The sequence below is a fragment of the Microcaecilia unicolor genome, chromosome 5 (assembly GCF_901765095.1).
Source record: "Microcaecilia unicolor chromosome 5, aMicUni1.1, whole genome shotgun sequence".
NCBI classification, from domain to species: domain Eukaryota; kingdom Metazoa; phylum Chordata; class Amphibia; order Gymnophiona; family Siphonopidae; genus Microcaecilia; species Microcaecilia unicolor.
Genome location: NC_044035.1, coordinates 6443807 through 6468500, shown reverse-complemented (window position 1 = coordinate 6468500; position 24694 = coordinate 6443807). Strand labels below are relative to the sequence as shown.

The window sequence follows — 24694 nt, the reverse complement described above, 5'->3', positions numbered from 1 at the left end:
GGACAAAACATATTCTCCTTCAAATCAAGTACAGGGCTCTGCTCTTTTGGTTGGATAGGCAAGATTGCCTACAGCTGTATCAGCCTCTGTAAAGTCTCCCTGACTGTCCCTGCTTTAATCTGGAGCAAAAGAGGGACTCCAGGAAACATTCCAGCAGAGGCCAAGCACACTCCAAGGTGTACCCCGTCACAGATGACCTCTAAGAGCCACCAATCCAAAGCAATCAAGATTCACCACTAGTATAAAAAATAAAATAAATCTCAATGGTCTCCTATTGCTACCAGCAGGTGGATCCCGACACATTCACTGGGATCATTGGTCCTCACTTGGTGTCCCTGTTCCTGCGTCACAACCACCTTTGACTTCCTGGAAAGGACCAACTTCTCCGAAAGAACCTACTCTACTGAGATCCACTCAACCAGGCCAGTAGCACCTGGCTTCATGGAAGCAACCTCTAGCTGCTACCTCTACCTATCCCTTCAACTTATCATCCAGCAAGCGCAGGACCATGGACTCACCTAAACTTATCCATCTCCTCTATGAACAACAACTTGTTGTTCTGTAAAGGGAGTTTTCTCAACTTTGACAACATCCACCAACCAACTGTGTAACCACAAAGTTGTTTGTGGATTTCATAGAAGATCTGATCAAATCATAATAGCTTCCACCATACTACTACTTATCATTTCTATAGAGCTAACAGATATATGCAGCGCTGTACACTAAACATGTATGAGACAGTCCTTGCTCAACAGACCTTACAATCGATTTGAGACACACAGGACAAATAAGGAATATGGCCAGAGATGGAGCTTGACTTACTGACTCAGGAAGTCTATTCTAGGCATACAGTGCTGCAACATCATTTCTATCCTAGCCACTTCCTGGCCCTCTCTAAAAGGCTTTCTCCGCCCGCCTGACAAGCACCTTTTCGACCTATAAAAAAAATTGCCCTCACCAAACAGCCTCTGCAGACAACTGAATATAGGGCTGGAAATGCCATACGAAAGGCCCACTTAGGAGCGCTTCAATCCTGCAGGTCCTTTAGGGTAGTTCTGCCTTTCACCAGGATGGTCATCATCTTCATCACTGCTGCCACTACTGCGGCCATCTCTGGTGGTTTAAGAGACTCCATGTCTTCTACTGGGATTGAATAAAGCAGCACCATAGAATGACTAGCTTTAAACCCTGGATGTCCCATTTGACTGTGATCAGACTTCAAACAGTTTGGAGAAAAGGCGGCTGAGGGGAGATATGATAGAGGTATACAAAATGATGAATGGAGTGGAACGGGTAGACATGAATCGCTTGTTCATTCTTTTCAAAAATACTAGCATTAGGGGGCACATAATGAAGCTACCAAGTAGTAAATTTAAAACAAATCTGAGAAAATATTTCTTCACGCTACATGTAATTAAATTCTGGAATTCTTGCCAGAGAATGTGGTAAAAGCTTAGCAGGGTTTAAAAAAAGGTTTGGATATCTTCCTAAAAGAAAAGTCCATAAGCCATTATTAAAATGGATTTGGGAAAATCCATTGCTTATCTCCAGGATAAGCTGTATAAGATGTATTGTACTCTTTTCGGATCTTGCCAGGCACTTGTGACCTGGATTGGTCACTGTTGGAAACAGGATACTGGACTTGATGGACCTTCAGACTGTCCCAGTATGGCAATGCTTATGTTCTTATGTAGCCTTCCATAAAGGGAAGGAACAGATCGGCTTCCGTATGCCCCTTAGAGGATTGCACTTCTGTGAACCCTCCTCCTTGTGCTCCTCCAAGTTAAGGACTGCAGAGATCTGGGTAATGCGCTTCTGCAGTTCATTCCTATAGCAAATGCGCACAATGATAGGTCCTCCCTCAACAACGTTCCTCGATCCAACCTGCTTCTGGAAGGTCCTCCACAAAATCCAGCTCCTCCTAAACAGTACCGATGTGTCTCTCTTCTGCATCCAGATCCCATTCCAGCCTCTGTCTCTTTGGTACCTCTGGGCCACCTACCAGCTCTTCCCATAGGCTACCTGCCTGCACACCCAACTTGCCAGGAAAAACAACCTTGTACATAGCTAATATAAACTAAGGAAACCCCACCCCCTCTGGAGGGCTCTCCTCAAGCACCTAAATACAGTTCTCCTGGGTCCAGGCATGATGGATCTTCAGGTGTGCGATCAACACTCAAAATGGCATCCGTTCCCATTGAAACCTGAGCCCCTTCCATCTCTGTGGCATGGCCCCACCCATGCTGTATCCTAAGCAGCAGGACTTTTCAGCACTCATGCTAGGCCTGCCCCCACCACTACCAGATTTTCCCCTCTCCGACAACTGCATACAAAAGCTAAGGAAAGGGTAAATGACACCTGGAGCACAGAGTGCCTGACCACCCAGCTTCTGTTTCTTTTTCTTCGACCCTCTTCCTTATAGCAGAGGAAGGAGGGGGACGGGTGAGGGACCCAGCCACCTGGGTTTAGCACCACAAGGCCAAGGAGGGCTGCAAGGATCCCTGCCTTTTAGGATCCAGAGCCAACTCACTTTCCTCTTTTTTTTTTCTTAATAATTTTTCAAGTTCCATTTGAACTCAAGAGGGCCTAAGACCCCACCCCCCTCCCAAAGACTAGTCTACCTGATCTAGCTCACTCTGAAGTCAGTCATTCTCCATCTCCATATGCATAAACCCAAGTTTCTGGATTGGTTTGGAGGGATTCTAAGGAAGTTCTAACTTACATTTACTATTCCTAACCAGCATTAAAAGAACAAATACAAAATCCTCAGAAAACTTCAAACATACTTTGCTCTGCACTGTTCACTCTAAAAGTACCTCTGTCCACATCACTCTGTATAACTCCCAAGGGAGTTAAGGTCCAGCACAGTCTGCCTGTAATGTGAAGAACTGTACCTACCCCTAGGAGCGAAAGCCATCTACCAATAATCACCTCTGCATCTCTTCCGGGGTCAGATTCTTCCGCATTTCCCGAGAGAGATGGTAGAGACGGTGGAGCGTAGTTGCATGGAAGAGTGCGTTCCCGGACTTCCAGAACACTGTTGACACTTTGTTATAATAATTTGCCATCAGCTGGGGTTTCGGTGGCTTCTTGGATAATGAGAACAACCCATGAATATCCTCCACAGCTTTAAATGCTTCCTGAAACGAGAGGCCAACCACTGTTCTTAATTTTCAACATTCTGCAGTAAAAAGTTTAATTTATTCATTGATGATCTGGAGAGGAAGCAATGACTGAGGTGATCAAATCTACAGTTGACAGTGATACAAAGTAAGATAAACAACAGCAAACTGAGATTGAGTAACTGGGCAAACCAAATGGCAGATGAAATTTAATATGAGAAAGTGCAAGTAATGATGAAAAATAACCCTAACTATATATATATACACAACCCTGGGTTTCCTACTAGGAAATACCAGTCTAGAAAAAGACCCCAAGTCACCATGGACAATGCCCTGAATACTCAGCTCAGTGTGCAGCAATCAAAACAGTTAAGAATTACTTGGGTGAAAAAAAAAACTGTGAATAAAACAGATCATAATTTATTCATATCATTAATGCAAGGATAGCATGTCCTTAGTAGGACATGTGCTTCCTCTAAATACCTAGGCCAAGACTGGGGAGTTGTAGTAATTTTGGAGCTAGTTCTCTGTGTCTGAAGGACCAATCAGGGCCCAAAGTAGCAGCTTTCTGACCAGTGATGCAAAATGTTACAACCTTACAACTCTGGGGGATCCTGGTAACATGCTAACTAAGCCTCACTCTAGTTTTGCAAGAGACAGAGCAGCACCTGCAGCCATGTCTAAGAAAAAGGAGGCTGACATGTGCCTTTGAACTTAATGGCTAAAAGAGAAATGATATATTACTGGGGAAACAAAGGGCTCAGTGCATATAAAATCCCCGTTATTTTGCCTGTTTGCAGAATTAAATCACATTCTTCCTCCGTTTCTATTTCTTAATAAAAACTTGAGTTTATAAGCTCACTGTAGTGATTCCAGCACTTTCTATGTAAGGTCTTTAGATACATTCCTAGAAACTTGTGAAATCTCAATGTCTCTAGAAACCGCCAGGGAATTGGCTTGGCCCCGGAAAAGAAGTGGAAACCAAGCTTGCAGAGAGACATATACACTGACAGTCTCTTCTCCCCCCCCCCCCCCCCCCCCCCAAATGTCCACTCACAGCAGGATGAATCCAGGAACAAATGTGTTATGACTATCTACAAGCAGATCGAGATAGAGTAAAGCATACTGAACTCTGTTATATAGGATTGAGTGCCGAAGCAGCTGGGCTGCCCTCAAGCAGCAGAGCAACCAGGGCGCCTGTGGAAGACTGCCTCGCTGTGCGCCACCCCAACAGGGCAGGAAGACTCGCGGTGCAGGCAGGCCGCGCCACGCGGCGGGAAGGGCAACGTGGCCGTCGGGCTGCTGGGCCCGGGACTGCTGCGGTGGTGCGGTGGGTCCCCCGGACCGCTGGGCTAGGACCACGCAGGTCCGCAAACACCAATTCAAGCGAGAGTGCTCACCGCTCGTGCACCGCGCCGCCCGGACCGGGCTCGCGCCACGAGGTCGGGCCCACACTACAGGCCGCAGGCGAACTCCCTCCGACTCCCAGCCGGGGAGCGCGAGTGCACGACGACCGAGGGCGAACCTGGACCCGGGACAGCAGAGGCCACTGCGCCAAGCCAACCAACGACTCGGGCTATTCCGGGGGGGGGGGGGGGGGGGGGGGGGGGAAATCGCACTGCAGCGGGAGCTCTGGGGATACGATCCTCAGACCGGAGCTCCTTACAGTGCGTCCTCCCAGTCGGCCATCTTGGTACTATATAACGTTAGATACCAGCTGATCTCTGCATCCCCCATGCATCCTGGTCAGCCAGTATTTTTCATACAATGCAGAAAGTGACAATATATCAGCCATTCTCCTTCCTCACAGTCCAGATTCAAAAACATCCTCATGGAACTAGCCCCCATAGCAACCTGATTCAACAACCCTAAACAGAAAAACCAACTGAAAATACCAGACAGACACAGAAGTAGGGTTGGATCCTGGATTCATCAGCTATGACTAAAGGAAAGAAAATTATCAGGCAAGACCATTCTTCCTTCCTTAGCAACAGCAGATGAATCCAGGAACAAATGGGATGTAGAAAAGCAGTCCTCACACTGGAGAAGCAGACACAGCTACAGAGATAACCGACACACCAAACAAAGCATCTGACGGATCCACAATATCCAAAAAATAGTGCTTGGAAAAGGTGTGCAGAGAGTACTATGTCGCTGACTTACAGATCTTGTCCAGAAAAAAACCACAAGGTGGAGAGGGCCCTGGTGAAATGAGCCCTCAAAGAAAGGGGAGGCATCTTATAAGCCAGCAGATAGGCTGAAGCAACAGTTTCCTTAATGCAGTGAGCAACCGTCACCTTAGAGGCCACATTATCCTTATTAGCTCCCGCAAACAGGACAAAAAGGTGATCTGTATGCTGGAATTCATTGGAAACTTGCAGATATTGGATGAGCACAACGACTCATAATCTTCCCCATAATCCTCCCTTCGAAAAGACAGAAGGAACGGTGGCTGATTTAGATAGAAGATAGAAGTTCTCTCTTATTGCAGTTGACGAAGCATGCACCATAATCGTATGCTCATGGGACAAAAGTATGTTGGTCACTCTCTCAAACAGAAGAAAAATATTTTGTCAGTCAGGAGTGCTTACCTTGCATCCCAAAGCTCATAATTTTGCTTTCAATTTGCTATACTTTCCATGGATAGGGTTGACTAGGTAGATATGATGTCCCTTTGGATGGATTATCAAGGTATATTTGATTTTTTCTTCTCCTTCTTCCTTTCTTTTCAGGGGATTGGGGATAAGGGGTGGAGGGGCATAGTTGTTTAAGTGGTAGGGTAGGGGGTTTGGCTGGAGTTTGAGTGATACTCAGTTTCTCACGGTAACATTATCCGAGAGCACCCAGACCGGATTGCCCTCAAAAACATGCTGCAAGGCCATCAGGGCAGCCCTGAGCTCCAGAGGATCGATAGGCCACCTCACTTACTCCACAGATCATCGAGATGGAGGCAGTGGGCCTTCCAGTCAATCAGGCTGGCATCCATCACTACCACCACCCATGCCAGGGTAGCAAGGGAGACCCGTCTGAGAAAACTGCTCGACTGAAGCCACAAGTACATGCTGATCCTTGCTTGCGGTGGCCAGAACAGCCGAAGGGAATATTCCTGTGACATGGGAGACCAGCGGGACAAGAGAGTGCTGGAGAGGACGCATGTGAGTTCTGGCCCAGGGGACTCCATCGAGGGTCATTGCCATGGTCCCCAAGAATAATCCCATGCACAAGGGTTTGGAACCTGAAACAAGAGGCGAACCTGAGACTGAAGCTTGACCCTTATTTGGTCAGGAAGAAGCAACTTCCCCCAGTTGGTATCAAAGTGGACCCCCAAATATTCCAGACTCTGCCAACAGAGCCAAGCAGTTCTTGGGAAAATTGATCATCCAACGACAAAAAGCGATATCACCCTGGAAGTGGCTTGAACACAGTCTTGGACAGATGAGTCTCTGATCAACCAATCATTCAGATACGGATATACCCAAATCCTCCTCTTCTGCAGAAATGTCACCACAACCACCATGACCTTGGAAAAGATCCTGGGAGCCATAGCAAAAACAAAAGAAAATTGCATGGAATTGAAAATGTTCCCCCCGGCACCACAAACCGAAGAAAGTGCTGGTGTGATGGCCAAATTGAAATATGGAGATAAGCCTCCTTGAGATCCAGCGAGGTGAAGAACTCTACCCGCTGGTTGGCCACCACCACTGGGTGCGAGGTCTGGAAGTGCTTGACTTGACCCACAGGGCCCTGTTAATGAACTTGAAGTCGAGGACTGGATGAAAGCCCCCTCTGGTCCCTTGGAAAACTGAGGCACCCTAACACATACTGCCCCCACAGCAGCTGAATCCAACATGGCTACCACCGATAACGAGGGAGACACTGCAGCACAGGAAGGCAGCAGCGAGGGCACCAAAATGTCCCCCACGCAAGGACCAGCCGCCCCCGCCATTTCCTCTGAGAATTCCGAGGCTGCCTGTGCCGCAGAATACACCGTGCACTGCCCTCAAGCTCTCCTGTTCACCTGACAATGCGGACAGCACTCGACTGTCTTAGCCGCCATACACTTGCAGAGTTAACTCCATGGAAGACTAACGCCCAACAGAGGGAAAAGTTTAAAAGGGTACTCACCCCAATACCGGCATCCCCAGCCCAAAGGCTCTGACCAGGCTATCAATCTCAGGCAGCAACCACAGTGTTGGAATCTCACTGCCAACCAGCACAAGCAAAATCTGCTCTTTTCCCAATAAGTTTTTTTGTTTTTTTTAAATGAGGACGAGAATAAGGGAAGATAGTAGCGGGGGAGGGGGGAGATAGGAGGGAGGGATCTGGCACCATCAGGTTTACCCCCAGGCTCAACTGAACCAGGCAACCAGGAACATGAGCACTCAAACAGATGTCACCACAGAGACCATCCACTACCTGCTGAATATACAGGAAAACACTGGCTAAGCAGGATGCACTCTGTCCTATATAGAAGAGTTCAGTATGCTTTCCACTATCTCCACCTGCTGGTAAATGGTCATAACCCATTTGTTCCTGGATTCAAAATAATGTTAACGTTCATCTTGATTGCCCATATTCAATATACACACCTCACTTTAATTTCAATGTGTTTACAATAAAACTGTTACGCTGTGAATTTTGTTGCTGGAGCACCTTGTCAAGGTTAACAGTATTTCAAGAAAAGGGTTTGGACAACTTTCTGGAAGAGAAGTTCATTAATTGTAAGCTAAGCGGATGAGGGGATTGCCACCTCATTTTCAGCATGAACAGAAAGAGGACAGGATCTTCTTGCAAAATGAGTCAGGGACTCTCCAAGTGACTGGACGCTACTGGAGAGAGGATAGACTCACTGGGCCTTTGGTCCGACCAAGAATGGTACCTACTTATCTTAAAAAGCATAAAAGTAGCTGTGCAGTTGGAAGCAATATGGAGGGTTTCACTGTAGGGCTGTGTAGGTAAGCATTTGTGGTCAGCCTGCCCCTCATACAAAGGGTAGTCAAAATCTGGGGGATGAAAAAGCTAGTTTTTGATAACTATAACCCTAACAACTGGTTGAAAATCATACAGTACCAAGAAATGTTAAAGCCAATCTTCCTAATTTGACAGCCTATCTTCCTGACACAGGGCCGCTGCATGCGCTGGGGAAAAGCACACAAGACCTTGGAGTTTGAATTGCAGGGAACCATTTCTACGATTGGTCACTTGTTCATACAATACTATTGTGAAGTATTCCTCTCTAATATTCACAATCCTCTGGAGCTCCATCTGAAACCCTCAGGCATTACATTTAAGAAGGGTTTAAAGATTTGGGTTTTTTTTTAAACCAAGCCCTTGGGGGACAGCCAGGGGTCTGCTGTTTCCCCACAACTGTATAATTTATTTATTAATTCATAGTATTTCACATTCTGATTTATGTTTAGAGAGTTTTGTTTCGTTTGTTGTTGATCTACGTACCATGATTTTAGGTTTCTGAACCTGTTTTTCCTTTTTTTCACACTAAAGATGTACAGAAACTAAGTGGTCCTTTTACTAAACTGTGGTAATCCCACATGCTAAGGCCATTTTTATCAGTCGGAAAATTGCCAATTTTCTTCTTTCAATGGCTATGCATCAACGTTGCCATTAAAAAACATTAGTCTGTGAGCACTTACCAACACCTATGTTGTAGGCAGTAAAGGATCACGGGCTAATCCTGTGTGGTAATATAGTTATGCTGCGTAGCAAAGGAATGCCCCTACAACAAAAACTGATTTGGAGCTTACTGCCAAACAACTCTTACCTGATCATGTCCCGCAGTAAGCTATTTTAAGTTGCGGTATGTACACACTAGCACTTAGAGCAGCTTAGTAAAAGGGCCCCAAAGTAAGGTAATGTAAAGACTGAATGTGCATCTCTGGAATTTGAACAAATTCTGGCCGGCCTCCCTTGGATTTACATGCAGTTTGCTTCTAGAGAGAAAGGTCACTGCTCCGGAGCCCTCCAGTCAGACACAGGCCCCATCCATAACGCACCTGCCAGAGCTCCATGCTGATGGCACTGTCTAGCTGCACCAGCCTGGTCTCCAGGTGCATAGACTGACTCTCGGGATTGTTCAGGTTGATAGCTGTGCTCTGGTTGTGATGGCGCTGGATCTGGCCTAGATGCATCCGCAGGTTGTCACACAGCTTACGGAACTCCGCCTTACGGGTATACAGCAAGCAGAACTTAAATGCTATGAGCGGGAAAACAAGAGCAAGTCTGAGGCCTCAGTGGCAAATCATTTATTCTATGCAAAGTCTCTAATCACTGATTCTTTTGGATCAGCCATCCATTCTAAAAATGGAAAAGCACCTGATTTCCAAGCACTCGGCTCTTCTTTTCAGTAACTGCTATTGCATGGTAGACATGGGATGGAACGCAATTTAACAGCTATTACACAAGTCAGAGCGTCACAAAATATCTGCACGCTGTGCAAAGGCCTATAAAATGTCAACCTATCCAGTAAACCAGTGGTTCCCAAACCTGGTCCTGGGGGCACCCCAGCCAGTCACAATGAATATTCATGAGAGATTTGAATGCACTGCCTCCGCTGCATGCAAACCTCTCATGAATATTCATTGTAAATATCCTGAAAACCTGAGTGGCTGAAAACCTCTAGGACCATGGAACAACTACAGTAAACTGTAGCAATTCAAAGAGAATCTCTGGATAAGATTAACGTATCAAACTGTCCAACAGCTGCCTGGTTTGGCTCTGGGATGAAAAGAACTCTTAATAAGTTTCAATAAAGAAATCACCCAAAGGCCTTTCTTCCATAAATCACAGAATGGCCTCCTTTACACAGATTTATTCAGACTACCTTAAATGTAGAAATACAAAATAGAATTTGCTGAAATCTGAAGTAATATGAATACTGGTTTGTCCACAAATAGCTCTCTAGTATGGGTTGGATTCCTAGAACAAACCCTGCTTTCCAAGTCTTGATTAAATCAGACACATATTGGGCAGTGGCTGTTACTGCAGTCACATCTCATCGTAACCCTACAGTGAGAACATACAAGAGCAGGAATTTGCCCAGCTTGCCCTCTCCAAGTGTGATAGGTGGGCCAAAAACCCAAATCTAAATCCCTGCCAAAATTTCCAGCACTTACCAGCCAAATCGGCTATGGAAATCAGCACCCAAAATCATTTCAAACGAGCCAGAAAAACCAGAGGCACAAATAAGAGTTCAAGGTTCTATCACAGATTATGTGCCATCACTTACAAAAATCATTTACATGGAATTTCAATACATACCTGCCAAACACTACTTGCCATGAAATCCCAGGATTCTGATTTACAAGGCTAAAATGCTTCTTGCTTCATGTATATTTATGTAACCCTAACCTAACCAGACAAATCATTTTGGAACAGAAGGGACCACCCTTTGTCTTGCTGTTTTATAAACTCAGACAGCCTGTTGTAGGACTGTGAAAGAGAAAAGGGAGAAGACAAGTCACGGAGTCTCCGTACCTTGCTGAGCAATGTCATGGTAGAGACGCTCCACTTTTGAGTTGTTCCGCAGAAGGTCCAAGCACTGCCTATAGGATTCCCACAGAAACTTAACCCATGGAGTTAGCAGCAGTCTATCAGTACGATCCTGCGTATCTTCTCCACTCACAGCACTCAGAAGTACACTGCAAGCAAGCAAGAGGACAGAAGTGTGAACGCCACCTCCTGAACACTTGGATTATTTTTCTGCTCATGTACATTTTTATACTGTTATTTTATACATGGTATAACGCGTGTGATGATCTGCTATTACATTTTAATCTAAAACTAGATACTTGCCAGATTATGCAGAATGTTTACAAATATGAAGTATGCCAGAAGTAATCTTACCCCCAAAGAAGGACAAAAGCAAAATACTGAAGAGGGAGCAATTAGATCTTACCTGCTAATTGGCTTTCCTTTAGTCCCTCTAGACTGGCACAGATGGGTAATGCACTCCTACCAGCAGATGGAGACTGAGGAAAAAAATGAGCTACAAGTAAGCCTATAAGGGAGCTGTACAGTCCTCTGAAAGCCAGTCTACGCCTAGCAAAGCAGACGAGTCCTAAGCTAAAACGACAGGAAAAAAAAAAAGGAGGCAACACTCTCTCAAATGATTAAAGCACTCTGTATGTGCCTCCGCCACCATGATCCCTTGACCACGGTTGTCTGAACTGCTGCTGCTGCCCACGCCCAGAAATTGGCTATATCAAACCCAACACCTCCGAAAAAGGTTGGTACGGGACGGAAGCACACCACTCCCTTGTGGAGCCTAGTGTATTACTGTGCTCTGTTCCTTTGTCTTTTTATTTTTTAATGAAAAGTAAGGAATTGTACAAATGCGTCAGAGAAGCTCCCGGAAAAAAAAAAAGGTCATTTGTCAGACAGACCAACAGAACGCCACCTACCAAACCACAACCACCACCTGGGAGGGGCCTGTGCCGGTCTAGAGGGACTAAAGGAAAGCCAATCAGCAGGTAGGATCTAATTGCTTCTTCCATAGTGTCTCTCTACACTGGCACAGATGGGAAGTACCAGAGCAGTGACCATCATAGGTGGGATCCCTGGAGCCCCACTGTGAGCACACAGACCCCAAACTGCGCATCCTGACAAGAATACACATCTAACACACAAAAGAATGAAGAGAAGACCAAGCCGCTGCTCTACAAATTTCAAATGGAGAGACCAATGAATGCCCTGCACATGAAGACACTACAGCCCATGTAGAATGAGCCTTAAAGAGAAAGAGGGAATAGGCTGCTTCCGAAGCAAATAAGCAAAGGCCACCGCCTCCTTCACCCACCAGGCAATTGTCGCCTTGGATACAGCCTTGACTCTATGCGATCCCCCCCCTTAACAGAACAGAGATAATCAGAGCGGCGAAACTCCCGAAACACTTGCAAATAATGACGGAGAACTCTGTGGACATCCAAACAGTGCAATCACTGCTGCTCTTCCAAACCATTACAGTCACTCAAAACAGGTAAGGAGACTTCCTGATTCAGATGAAATGGAGAGACTTTAGGAAGGAACCGTTCGGAGAACTACCTTGGTCTTTAAAGAAATGGAGGAAGGGATCTCTAAAAGCCTGCAACTTCGACACATGCCAACCAGACAACAGGGCCACCAGAAGCACCATCTTCAAGGTCAAATCCTTAAGAGTACAACCCGACAAGGGCTCAAAAGGTGCTGACACCAGTACAGACAACACAAGGTTAAGATCCCATGGAGGAATTGGCTGACACACCGGAGACCTAATAAGGCGCACGCCTCTAAAGAAACGAACCACATTCAGAAGGGAACTCAAAGGACGATACTGAATGAAACCCCAAAAACAGGCCACAGCTGCCAACTGTACTTTTAGCGAGGACAAAACGAGACCCTTATCCAATCCAGCCTGCAAAAAATCCAGCACCTGAGGCACTGAGTGGCATAATAGAACGATCCGCACACCAGTCCTCAAATTTGTCAGACATGAACATACGCAAGAGAAGTAGACCTTTTCTTAGAGCACAGCATAGTAGCAATGACAGGGCCCAAAAAACCTTTCCTCAGCAAACGCACCCTCTCAACAGCCATACCATAAGTGAGAACCGAGCCAGATCGGACAGGAACACCAGCCCCTGCGACAGAAGGTCTGCCTCTGGTGAGAACGCAAGCAGCTTGTCCACCAGGAGACGAATAAGATCCCCATACCAAGGTCTGCAAGGCAAGTCCAGAAACACCAAGACCACCAGACCAGCATGCCAATGAACACATTGAAGAACTTGGCCAATCAGGGGCCACGGTGTGAAAACAAAGAAGGCCATCTCCGGGACAAGACTACACCAGCGCGTCAAGACCCTTCGCTCGCGTGTCCTTCCTGTGACTGAAGTAATGAGGCACCAGAGCATTGGCCACTGTCGCAATCAAGCCCAAAACCAGAAGACCCCAGCGGCTCACTACCCGAGAGAACACAACTGGACTCGGTTTCCATTCTCCGGGGTCCAGGTGATGCCTACTAAGAAAATCTGCCTAAACACTGTCCACTCCTGTCACATGAACAGAGGATAGACCTCAAGATGGGCCTCTGCCCAAGCGAGATGCTTCTTCTGCAATGGACCTGATCTTCGTGCTACTGCCGTGGCGTTGTCAGACATCATGTGCTCCGCCGTGCCTTGGAGGCTGGAATACAAGAAGTACCAACCAGATCGCTCTCAGTTCCAACACATTTATCGATGCACTCGTCACTGGAAGGGACCATGCACCTTGAGCTACAGAAGCGCCAAATGCAAGGGTCTCATGTATGCCCTGGTCCACTGCACTACCTCCAATGAAGCCACCATGCAACCTAGGAACTGAAGATACTCTTTGGCCCTTGGGCTCAGTCACTCCAACAAGGACCGGACCTGAGACTACAGCTTCTGAAATCTGTCCTCTGGGAGAAAACCTCTGCCCACTTTGGTATCGAAACAAACTCCCAGATACTCCAAGGACTGGGACAGTTGGAGATGACTTTTGGCCAAATTAACCACCCAGACCAATGACTGCAGCAGACGTACCACTCGGGCCTTGGCTGACACTCTCTGGTAATTTCGTTCTGATGAGCCAGTTGTCCAGATACAGATGCACTAATATGCCTTCCTTGCTTAATGCAGCTGCCAACACTACCATGACCTTGGAGAAGGTACGGGGGCCGTGGCCAACCCAAAAGAGAGCACATAAATTCATAATGTCTCCCCAAAACTGCAAAGCGAAGGAAGCGCTGATGAGCCAGGCACACAGGAATATGAAGGTACGCCTCCGTCAGGTCCAAAGAAGACAGGAACTCCCCAGGCTGGACAGCCTGAATAACCGAGCACAACATTTCCATGCGAAAAGAAAGCATCTGAAGAACGCGATTGACTCCCTTGAGGTCCAGAATAGGGTGGTAGGAAACCTTCTTCTTTGGCATTACGAAGTAGATGGAATAATGACCCCTGCCATATTCCAACTCCGGTAAGGGAACCACAGCCTGTAAGGCCAACAGCCGACGAAGAATCTGGCAAACCGCTCGTGTTTTCCAAGGTGCAAGGCAAGGAGACACCACAAAAGCATCTGCCAAGGGATGGGTAAACTCCAATGCATAGGCGTCTCGAACAACCTCGAGCACCCACTGATCCAAAATAATCCGAGTCCACTTTCCATAAAAAGCCCGCAGTCTCGCCCCTATGGGAATCAAGGAATGGACCCCAACACCTTCCCAATGCGGCTGCTGAGGGACCGGAATCCCGAAAGGACTGAACCCACTGAAAGAAACTATGCTGTCCCTCACCTCCTCTACCAGGCCGGGAGCGGCACACGTCCCAAAATCGAGACTTCCGAGACATACCTCTGCCACCTGCCTGAGGCCCATCCTCCAGAAGACGAGCTCACCAACTTATCCAGATCTTCCCCAAATAACAAAGAGCCACGGAATGGGAATTTGCTAAGCTTAGAAGCTGCATCCGCTGACCAGCCTCAGCCACAACAATCACCTGGCCATAGACTTACAAGAAGCAGGTTGTAAAGAGCATCCGACAAAAAGGAAGCGCCCACCTCCAACTTGGTGGCCTCCTGATCTACAACGGCTCAGTCATCAGAATCCCTGTCCAAAATGTGTTCTGACCAACAAAAACAGGCCCGTGCAACCAATCCCCCGCACACAGCCACCTGCACAGCCAAGGCGGCCACATCAAAACTCTTTTTAAGCAAAGTTTCCGAACTGCGATCCTGGGGGTCTCGAAGGGCTGTGCCACCAACTACGGACATCGTATTTTTCATGACAGTACAGACTACGGCATCCACCATAGATGGCCTCAAAGAATCAAGAGCCTGTTCTGGACAGATAAAACATCAACCTTCCATCCCAGAAAGAGGCATCAGGGAAGCCTATTATGCCTGAATGACATCCCTAATGTCCTAAGAGGACTTGCACACACCCTCAAGAAGCAGGTCAAACACCCTGGGGGCCTCTGGCAGAGCCTCCTCAAACAGTAGCACCTACGACACTTGCAAAATAAGCTCTTGTAGCTCCTTGTGGTAAAAAAATACATACCGCTAAGGGGTCCTCCCCCGGAGGCAGCTCCTCCCGCCAGGGCTTGTCCCTCAGTGAATGCTCCTGGTTCCCAAGGTCCACACCCTCAGACCAGGCAGGCAATGCCTCAGACATCAGGGAATCGCATTCTATAAGATGCTCCTCATCCTCCAAACCCCCCCCCCCCCCCCCCCCCACCGACGCTTAGCCTGAGGAAAGGCAGCGGTGTCTAAATGCAGAGGGAGATCGGGTCCCGATGTACTGGGCAAGATGGTGGTTCCTGCCAAAACCGGCACACCCGACTGACAGGCTCGACAAAGGTTCGGAACCTAAAGCTGGCAGAACCAGGCTCGACTCCACATATCCAGCGTCAGAGTGCTCCAGAGTCTGGCAAAAGTTACAATGCCCAGCCATATCAACTCTCCGACGCTGACACACAGTGCAGCACTTCAGACACTATGACATCGCCACCAAAGAAAAAACACCATGGGAACACCACGGCCCCCCAACCGAGCAACACGTCAAGAGAGGCAGCTGATTGGGGTGAACAAACCACCACTGCACTTTTTTTTTTTTAAGAACCTCAGAGAGACGAACAAAGACAGACCCCACAGCACTCAAGACTGTTGGTCTGCCAGAAGACAGAGCCAGAGAGCCAAGGCACACCAATGGAGACCACCACAGAAGGGGGCCAGTGGGGAAATGGAGGAGGGACCCAACCACCTGGGTTTGTCACCCCCGGAGCAAGAGAGACCCCCACAGGCCTCAGCCCCTATCCAGCACTCAGAGATGCGGGAGGGGTTTTGGTTTTTTTTGAGAGCTTTCTTTTTTAAAATTCCAAACAAAAAGCAGTCTCGGTAGTACTATCCAAGAACCAAAACCCAGGGCCCCTAATTAACTGGACTGCAAAGGCTTACCACTGCTACCACCTGCTGAGACTGAGAACAGACAGGCTGGCTTTCGGGGGACTGCACAGCCCACTTATAGGCTTACTTATAGCTCAGTTTGTTCTCAGTCTCCATCTGCTGGTATATTGAATAGTTGTGCATACATATACACATATGCAACTATTAAATATTATATTATATATAAATACTAGTAAAAAAGGCCCGTTTCCGAAACCAATGAAACGGGCGCTAGCATGTGGTTTTTTTTGTGTGTGTGTGTATGTGTCACAGAGTTATTTTGTGTGTGTGTGAGTGTGTGAGGATGCGGTGTGTGTGCAGGTTGTTGATGTGTGTCTTTTTTTGTTTTGTTTTTTGCTTGGGGGTTGGGGGATGTGCTGTGCTGTGCTGGCAAAGTGGGATGGATTGGTGTGTGGCTTTGAGGGTGTGTTTCTGTTGTATTGTGTGTGTGTGGTTTTGTCTCCTTGACAGACAACATTCTGAAACACAATGTTGAGGGTGTTTTTTCTGATTGGTCCGTCATGCGAGGGCGGGGCAGAAAGACATGGTCAGTGTTCTGGCTTCACCACCATGAATCCATGAACCCTTCACTGAGTGACTGAGTGACTTCAGAACGTTGTCTTCAGAATGTTGAGGGTGAGTTTTATTATAGTAGATATATAAAACACATGCAACTACTCAAGATGTTATCATATGGTTCAAAAAGCTGCGCAATAAACAATTCAATAGAACACTGTTCACTAGAACATCTGAGAACTGCATAATTCATGGCAACCACAAAAGCAGTTTAGGGAAACATTACCTTTCTGGAGTCTGGATATTATCCAGATCTTCTATATCCAGCACCATCTGCTGGGACGACTCCTTAGCAGATTCAGTTTTCTCCTCAGCCAGCTTCAAGTAAGCTCGAACTACATCTTCCAAGGACTTGATATTCACCTACATCACAAACAGCAGAAAGAGTGATTTAATCTCAAACAGTATGCTGGTAAAAAAAAAACAGAACAGAGAAAAAAAAAAGTCTAATCACGTAAGGGAAATTATTTAACAAGGAGAAATTAGATCTTACCTGCTAATTTGCTTTCCTTTAGTCCCTCCGGACCAGTCCAGGAACTGACTGGTGGGTTGTGCACACCTTCCAGCAGGTGGAGACTGAGAACTCTGATTCAAGAGAGCCAATAAGAGCCCTGGCCAACTAGCCCTAGATTCAGTATATAAGTAACAAAGCAGGAGAAGGATCAAGAGAGAAAAACGCCTTCTGTGCCACCGGGTATCTGAGCAGCCATTCCATGGAAATTATAATGCAACAACAGCAAGACACCAACACCGCCGTGACGGTCAGCCAAAGAATAAATTGGACAAAGTACAGCCCTCTCTCGTAGAGGTACTTTGTCAACCTCTGACAAAGCAGCTCTAAACTTGAACCAAATCCTTACCCAAACAACAAGAACATAGTCTTTCATACTATTTACACGGACATGGGTGGGACCTGGACTAGTCCAGACAGACTAAAGGAAAACAAATTAGCAGGTAAGATCTAATTTCTCCTTCCTTAGCGTCCCTCCGGACCGGTCCAGGAACTGACTGGTGGGAAGTAACAAAGCAGTAATCTTAAGGGAGGGACCCCAGCAATCCTGCCATGAGAACCCTTGCCCCGAAAACCGCTTCCTGACGGCACTGCACATCCAATCTGTAATGCTTCGAGAACGAATGCAAAGAAGACCACATTGCCGCATTACAAATGTCCAAAGGAGGAACTAAGAAACGTTCCGCCCAAGAAGTCGCTTACCCCTAGTAGAATGAGCCTTGATCCCTTGCAGAACTTGCTTACCTGACAGAAGGTAAGCGGACTCTATCATTTCCTTCAACTACCTAGATAGAGTTGGTTTAGAAGCCGCTAGCCCCTTACGGAATCCCCCGATAAGGAGAAACAGACGGTCTGAACGCCTGAAATCTTCAGAAACTTTCAGATATTGACCAAGGACCCTTCTGACATCAACAGCCTATGCTGTTCATCCGAACCCGAGGAAGAACCTAAGACTGGCAAAACCACAGACATATGAAAACGGGAGACAACTTTAGGAAGGAAAGAAGGAACCGGACGCAACACCACACGCTCCTTAGAAAACTCCAAAAACAGCGACCTACAGGAAAGAGCCTGTAACTCCGACACACATCTGGCCGAGGCAATGGCCACCAAAAACACCGTCTTGAGCGTCAAGTCCTTAAGAGAACAAGCAGCTAAAGGTTCAAAGGGAGGCCTAGTAAGAATTGACAAGACCATATTAAGGTCCCAAGCCAGAAAAGTAACTATCGGAGGCCGCAGTAGAAATACCCCCGTTCAAAAAAAGAGAAACATCCAGAAGACTAGCCAAGGACTTGCCCTGAACGCGACCCTGAAAACCCGATAAAGCCGCGTCTTTAACCTTAAGGGAAGCAAGAGCCAAGCCCTTATCAAAGTCATGCTGTAAAAAATCCAACAACTCCGGCACAGAGGCTCGTAAAGGAGAAATGTCTCGATCAGCGCACCAGGCCTCAAAAATCCGCCAAATTCTGACATAATTCAGAGACGTCGAACGATGACGAGAACAAAGCATGGTAGAGATGACTTTCGAAGAGTAACCCCTCTTCGTCAATTGTGCCCTCTCACAAAATCGAGCTGGATCTGAATGGAGAATGGGCCCCTGAATGAGCAGGCTGGGGTGCTCCGGCAGCTGGAGGGGAGAAGCAGCTAGAAGGCACAAGAGATCTGCATACCACGGTCTGCAAGGCCAATCTGGAGCTACCAGTATCACCTGTCCGGCATGCGCCTCGATGCGCTGGATAAGTCTTCCCAGGAGAGGCCACGGAGGAAACGCATAGAGAAAACCCGGAGGCAACGGCTGAAGAAGAGTATCCACTCCGTCCGCTCGCGGATCTTTTCTGCGACTGAAGAAGCGACTTACCTTGGCGTTGACATGAGTGGCTAAGTGATCCATGACTGGCCACCCCCACTGATCTACTATCACTTGAAAGGCCTGCGATCCGAGAGCCCACTCTCCGGGGTCTAGGATGTGCCAACTAAGAAAATCTGCTTGCACATTCTCCATTCCTGCCACGTGCGACGCTGAGAGAGCGACCAGATGATCTTCTGCCCATGACACGAGTCTCGATGTCTCCAGATGTAACAGCCGACTCCTCGTTCCTCCCTGTCGGTTGATATACACCACCGCTGTCGCATTGTCTGAAAGAATGCGAACAGATGTTCCTTTTATTAGGGGAGAAAATGCCTCCAGAGCTAGACTGATCGCCCTGGTTTCCAGGAGGTTGATCGATAAGGACATCCCCGGAGGAGACCACAGACCCTGCGCAAACTGTCCCAGGCAGTGAGCACCCCAGCCCTTGAGACTGGCATCTGTAGTTATTACTGTCCAGCTGGGCAGATCCAATCACATGCCTTTTGTCAGATAGGACCTCCTCAACCACCAAAACAAGCTGCTGCGCTCCGGCATCCACAGAGGCAACCTCATGTGCAACGGGTCCGTCCGAGACCACCTGGACAGGACAGATGCCTGAAGACACCGCTTGTGTGCCCTGGCCCAAGGCACTGCCTCTATCACTGCTGCCATGGAGCCCAATACCTGCAAATAATCCCGAGCACAAGGGACCTGCCTGCACAACAAGGCCTGAACCTGAGACTGGATCTTTTATTTTTTTTTGTTTTGTTACATTTGTACCCCCTGCTTTCCCACTCATGGCAGGCTCAATGCGGCAATGGAGGGTTAAGTGACTTGCCCAGAGTCACAAGGAGCTGCCTGTGCCTGAAGTGGGAATCAAACTCAGTTCCTCAGTTCCCCAGGACCAAAGTCCACCACCCTAACCACTTGCCTGAGGAAGAAATAGGAGACCACGCGCAGTGTCGAACAAAACTCCCAAGTACTCCAGGGTTTGAGACGGCACGAACCGACTCTTGGCCGAGTTGACCACCCATCCGAGGGGCTGCAAAAACTGAACCATTTGATTTGTGACTTGAAGACTCTCCTGGCATGACTTTGCCCAAAATCAACCAGTCGTCCAGATATGGGTGAACCAAAATGCCTTCCTTTCTGAGGGCCGCTGCGACTACTACCATGACTTTGGTGAATGTACATGGAGCCGTGGCTAGACCGAAGGGGAGCGCCCGAAACTGAAAATGCTGACCCAGGACCGCAAAACGGAGGAAGCGCTGATGCCCCTGCCGAATCGGAATATGCAGATAGGCTTCTGTCAAATCCAGAGCCGTCAGAAACTCTCCCTTCCGAGCAGAGTTTCCATCCAAAAACTGGGGACCCGAAGCGCCCGGTTGACTGCCTTGAGATCCAAAATCGGCCGAAAGGAACCTTCCTTCTTTGGAACTACAAAGTAAATGGAATAACGGCCTTGCCTGACTTCTGACGGAGGGACTGGACAAACAGCCTGCAGCTGGAGAAGTCTTAACAGAGTGTCCCAAACCGCTCCCGCCTTTAGACGAGATCAGTAGGGAGACTCTAGAAAGGTATCGGAGAGAGGACGAGCACATTCTAAGAAATACCCGTCTTGAATAACCTTCTAAACCCACTGATCTGTGGTAATTTGGGCCCACCTCTGAAAGAACAGAGCTAAACATGCTCCCACCGGAACCAGAGAAGAGGCCCTCGCACCTTCATTGGGCTGGACGGGCTGCAGACTGAAAAGAATCGGAGTCTCTACCTCCTCGACGGAGTCCGCGAAAGGACTGGTTCCTCTGGAAGAAACGAGACCGCTGCGGCTGAACACCTCTGACTGACCAAAAACAGCGGAAATCCCGTCCTCGCCCACAGCTAAAACCAGAACAGCACTGAGGAGCTCTAGGATGATCTTCTGGTAGACGAGGAACCTTGGTGTCTCCCAAACTATTGGCCAGTTTGTCTAATTCGGGCCCAAACAAAAAGAAACCTTGAAAAGGGAACTTACTCAACTTAAGATGCCACATCTGCAGACCAACCCCTCAGCCAGACAGAACGACGAGCCGCCACGTTGAGGGCCACGGATTTCGACGATGCCCTCAACAAGTCATACAAAGCATCTGCTAAAAAAGCAGAGCCCAACTCAATCTTGGCCACCTCTGTGTCAATTGAAGACAAATCACCGGAAGACCTGTCCAAAAAACTCACTCGGCCCACCAAAAGCATGCTCTAGCTACTAAAGAGCCACAAATAGCCGCCTGCACAGCCAGAGAGGTGACGTCAAAACTACTCTTTAAGAGGTCCTCCACCCTACGATCCTGAACATCCCAAAGAACCGTACCACCGTCTACTGCGACTGTATTGCGCTTAGTGACCGCAGACACTACTTCATCTACCACAGGCACCTTCAGAAGAGATTTATCAACATCTGGGACTGGATAAAGGTGCACCATGGATATTGCTAGTCTAAAAGGGAGAATCCGGGAAATCCCACTAAGCCTGGATGAGATCCCTAATGTTCTGGTGCATAGGTAAAGTTTTCCCAGGACGCCTGATACCCTTAACTAGGAGATCAACCTTGAGGACCTCCTGAACCGCAAGCTGTTCCTCCTCAAAATGTAAAGTGCTAGCCACCAATGAAATGAACTCCTGTAAGTCCTCTTTGTGAAATACACGCACCACTGACGGATCCTCACCTGGGAAAGCAGGATCCGTCCCTGCCTCCGACGAACCTGGATCCTCTAATTGTGGATCATTCTGCATTTCCATGTCTTCTAAACAGGGCATCTCCAAATCTGGATCTGAAGTTTGATCTTCCTCCAATCTCCAGGATTCTCTAGGTCTTTTGGCCAAGACACCGTGCCTAGCACCAGTCCCCCAAGGAAAGAGGAGAAGGGCCTGCCTGTTTTAGTAAAAAGGCTTGGTACATCTGAAGTACAAACTCTGGTGGGAATCCTCCCTCCAGAAGCCCCCCCCCCCCCCACCCAGAGCAGGAGGCAAAACTACGGGATGATCAACTGGCTGAGGAACAGAAGAGGTTTGGTCTTCCAAAACGGAGGGGGAAGGTAAAATGGCCACTGCTCCCGCCAAAACAGGAGTGGGAACAGAGTCTGCCCTCCGTGCAGACTGAACTGGTACTGCCTGAGAGAGAGACGCGATGGGAGCAGAAGCCAGCAGAGAAACAGCTGACCACAGCGGTACAATATTTACAAGCCCCGCAGGCTCCAGACCCCCCCGACGCTGACAAATGGAGCATCTGTGCAGCTTTTCAACCATAGCATGCCTTTTTTTTTTTTTTTAAATAAGAAACCAGCAAACGATCTGACAGACTAAGGGAACTCCTTTAACAAAAAAAACCCGCTGCCCTAGAGCTGCTCTGTAGAACAGCTGTAGCTGTACAGATTAAAGTTTGTTTTTTGTTTTTAACGTGGCTGCCTCTCCAACAGCTGCAGTATTCTCCCTCAGGAGAGACTGAGCACTTCCCAGCCCTAAAATAAGAATAATTTGCTGGGGAACCACAGGAGGAAAACCTGGGGGAGGGACCCGTTACCCCCCCACCCGGGTGTAACACCCCTAGGCGGACTGAAGTGTACACTGCACTCAGTCAGAAGAAGCCTGAATACCCCGGGGCACAGAAGTAAATCAAACAGGCGTTTGTTTGTTTTTTAAACAAACTACCTTAGAAAGGGAAAAGACAGAAAAAAATCTGAGAAGAGACTGAAGGGCTCACCTCCTTCCACCTGCTGGAGAATGAGAATACTGAATCTAGGGCTAGTTGGCCAGGGCTCTTATTGGCTCTCTAGAATCAGAGTTCTCAGTCTCCTCCACCTGCTGGAAGGCGTGCACAATCCACCAGTTAGTTCCTAGTGCGGTCCGAAGGGACGCTAAGAAATATTTTAAAGGCTATGCATTGTCTCAAGACACAAGGACTGGTATACCTCCTGTACATGGGGGGGGGGAGGAGGAGGAGGAGGAGGAGGAGGAAGGAAATAAACACAACTAGCAAATTTTCAGGTATAAACAGGAACTCTTGCAAGACCACACCACTGCATGGCATGGATGGGCAGACTGGATAGGCCATATGGTCTTATTTGCCTACATTTATCTCTGTTTATGTAAAACATGCTTACAGACTTCTTTGGAACAGCTCATACGTCAGAAATGAAATTTAAAAGACCAGGTCACTGACAGGTTTTATTCATAAAGAGATCACTTCTCAGCCTTTTGGCCAAGCTCAAATAGCACAGCTATTCTGAGCAGTTTACTCATAAAGATATTATACGTCTTATACAATCTGGTTTTCCCAAAGGCAAAAACTTATAAGTGAATAATTCCAACATAGGGAGAGTGAACTAAAACTACATACAATTCAGGCCTGCTGGGGTCAACATTATTTTCTATTAATATTTTTCTACAAACACTAGCTTCCTCCTCGTGTCTCCAGACTCTGTCCAAGTGCACTGCAATACACCACTGATCCTGGAGAAATATTTATTTTATTGCATTTGTATCCCACATTTTCCCACCTATTTGCGGGCTCAGTGTGGCTTACAATACATTATGAAAAATGGAAATACAATTTGTTACAATTCAGGTTATGGATTACATTATGAGGGTAAGCAAGATAAGGTCAAAATCGTAAGGACTAAATTAATTGAAAAGAAGAATGAGACATTGGAAGGAGAGAACGGGATATTGAGGGGTGCTGTGTGAAGCCTATGGTATGCATTTTTTTCTGAGAGTAAATGTATGAGTGTGGTGAGATTAGGGGTTTGAATTCATAAGTGGATGTATTGATGTATTGCTGAGCAGTACGTGTGAGCTTTATGTGTTTTGGTTCTTTCCATAAATTTTATCAAAAAGATGTGTCTTCAATGACTTATGGAAGTTGGTTTGTTCATGTATCGTTTTCAGGTTCTGTGGCAGTTTGTTCCAGAACTGCGTGCTCATGTAAGAAAAGGTTGATGCGTGCAGCGTCTTGTATTTCAGGCCCTTGAAGTTAGGGAAGTGGAGGTTGAGGAAAGTTCGGGATGATCTTTTTGCATTTCTGGGTGGTAAGTCAATTAACTCCGACATGTAGGCTGGGGCTTCACCATGGATGATTTTGTGGACCACTGTGCATACTTTAAAAGTAATGCGTTCTTTGAGTGGGAGCCAGTGTAGCAATAAGCCTTACCTGCTGGCAGATATTCTTGTACTGATACAATCCTTCCTTTGCCAGGTGGCTCTTGCGGAGGTCCACGCAGAGCTCCAGGTATTTCAGCATAATAGGCTCGTGAATCTTCTGCCATGTTCGATGCTTTTTGCTCTTGATCACATCGTATAAAACATCGAGAGCAGGCTGCTTCTTGCCAACCTCAAGGAATTCTATCAGAAAACACTGTGATCAGAACTATGCACACACAAACTGACATTAAGTTACTGATTCAGAGGATGAGTTTTTATTCCCTTCCCACTAACCCTGGCAGAAAGGCACTTTTCTGGAGAAAGGCACTTCCAGCTTGACACAGCACCATGTTTTGGCTCAAGTGCCTGCCTCAGAATTCTATGTATATATGATAGAATCCAAAAGCAGCAAAGAATGCTTCACAAGTTTGCAAACAAACGGATACAGTCTTTAAAAAGACTATCAATGTAAAAGGCGCCAAAGTAGTGTACTGCTTTAACTGCGATGCAAACGGC

The 24694-nt window shown here is 47.3% G+C and overlaps 1 protein-coding gene across 3 annotated transcripts in view; it reads right to left on the bottom strand.

Moving 5' to 3' along the window:
- EIF3A (eukaryotic translation initiation factor 3 subunit A) overlaps window positions 1–24694 on the bottom strand; it is a 155231-nt gene that overhangs the window by 125327 nt on the left and 5210 nt on the right. For all 3 annotated transcript variants that reach the window (XM_030202628.1, XM_030202629.1, XM_030202627.1), the window contains exons 2-6: window positions 24189–24379; window positions 16873–17009; window positions 10614–10777; window positions 9134–9333; window positions 2932–3140 (exon numbers count right to left, since the gene is read on the bottom strand). In XM_030202628.1, the coding sequence (XP_030058488.1) occupies window positions 2932–3140; window positions 9134–9333; window positions 10614–10777; window positions 16873–17009; window positions 24189–24379 (901 nt within the window). The remainder of the gene's footprint in view (window positions 1–2931; window positions 3141–9133; window positions 9334–10613; window positions 10778–16872; window positions 17010–24188; window positions 24380–24694) is intronic.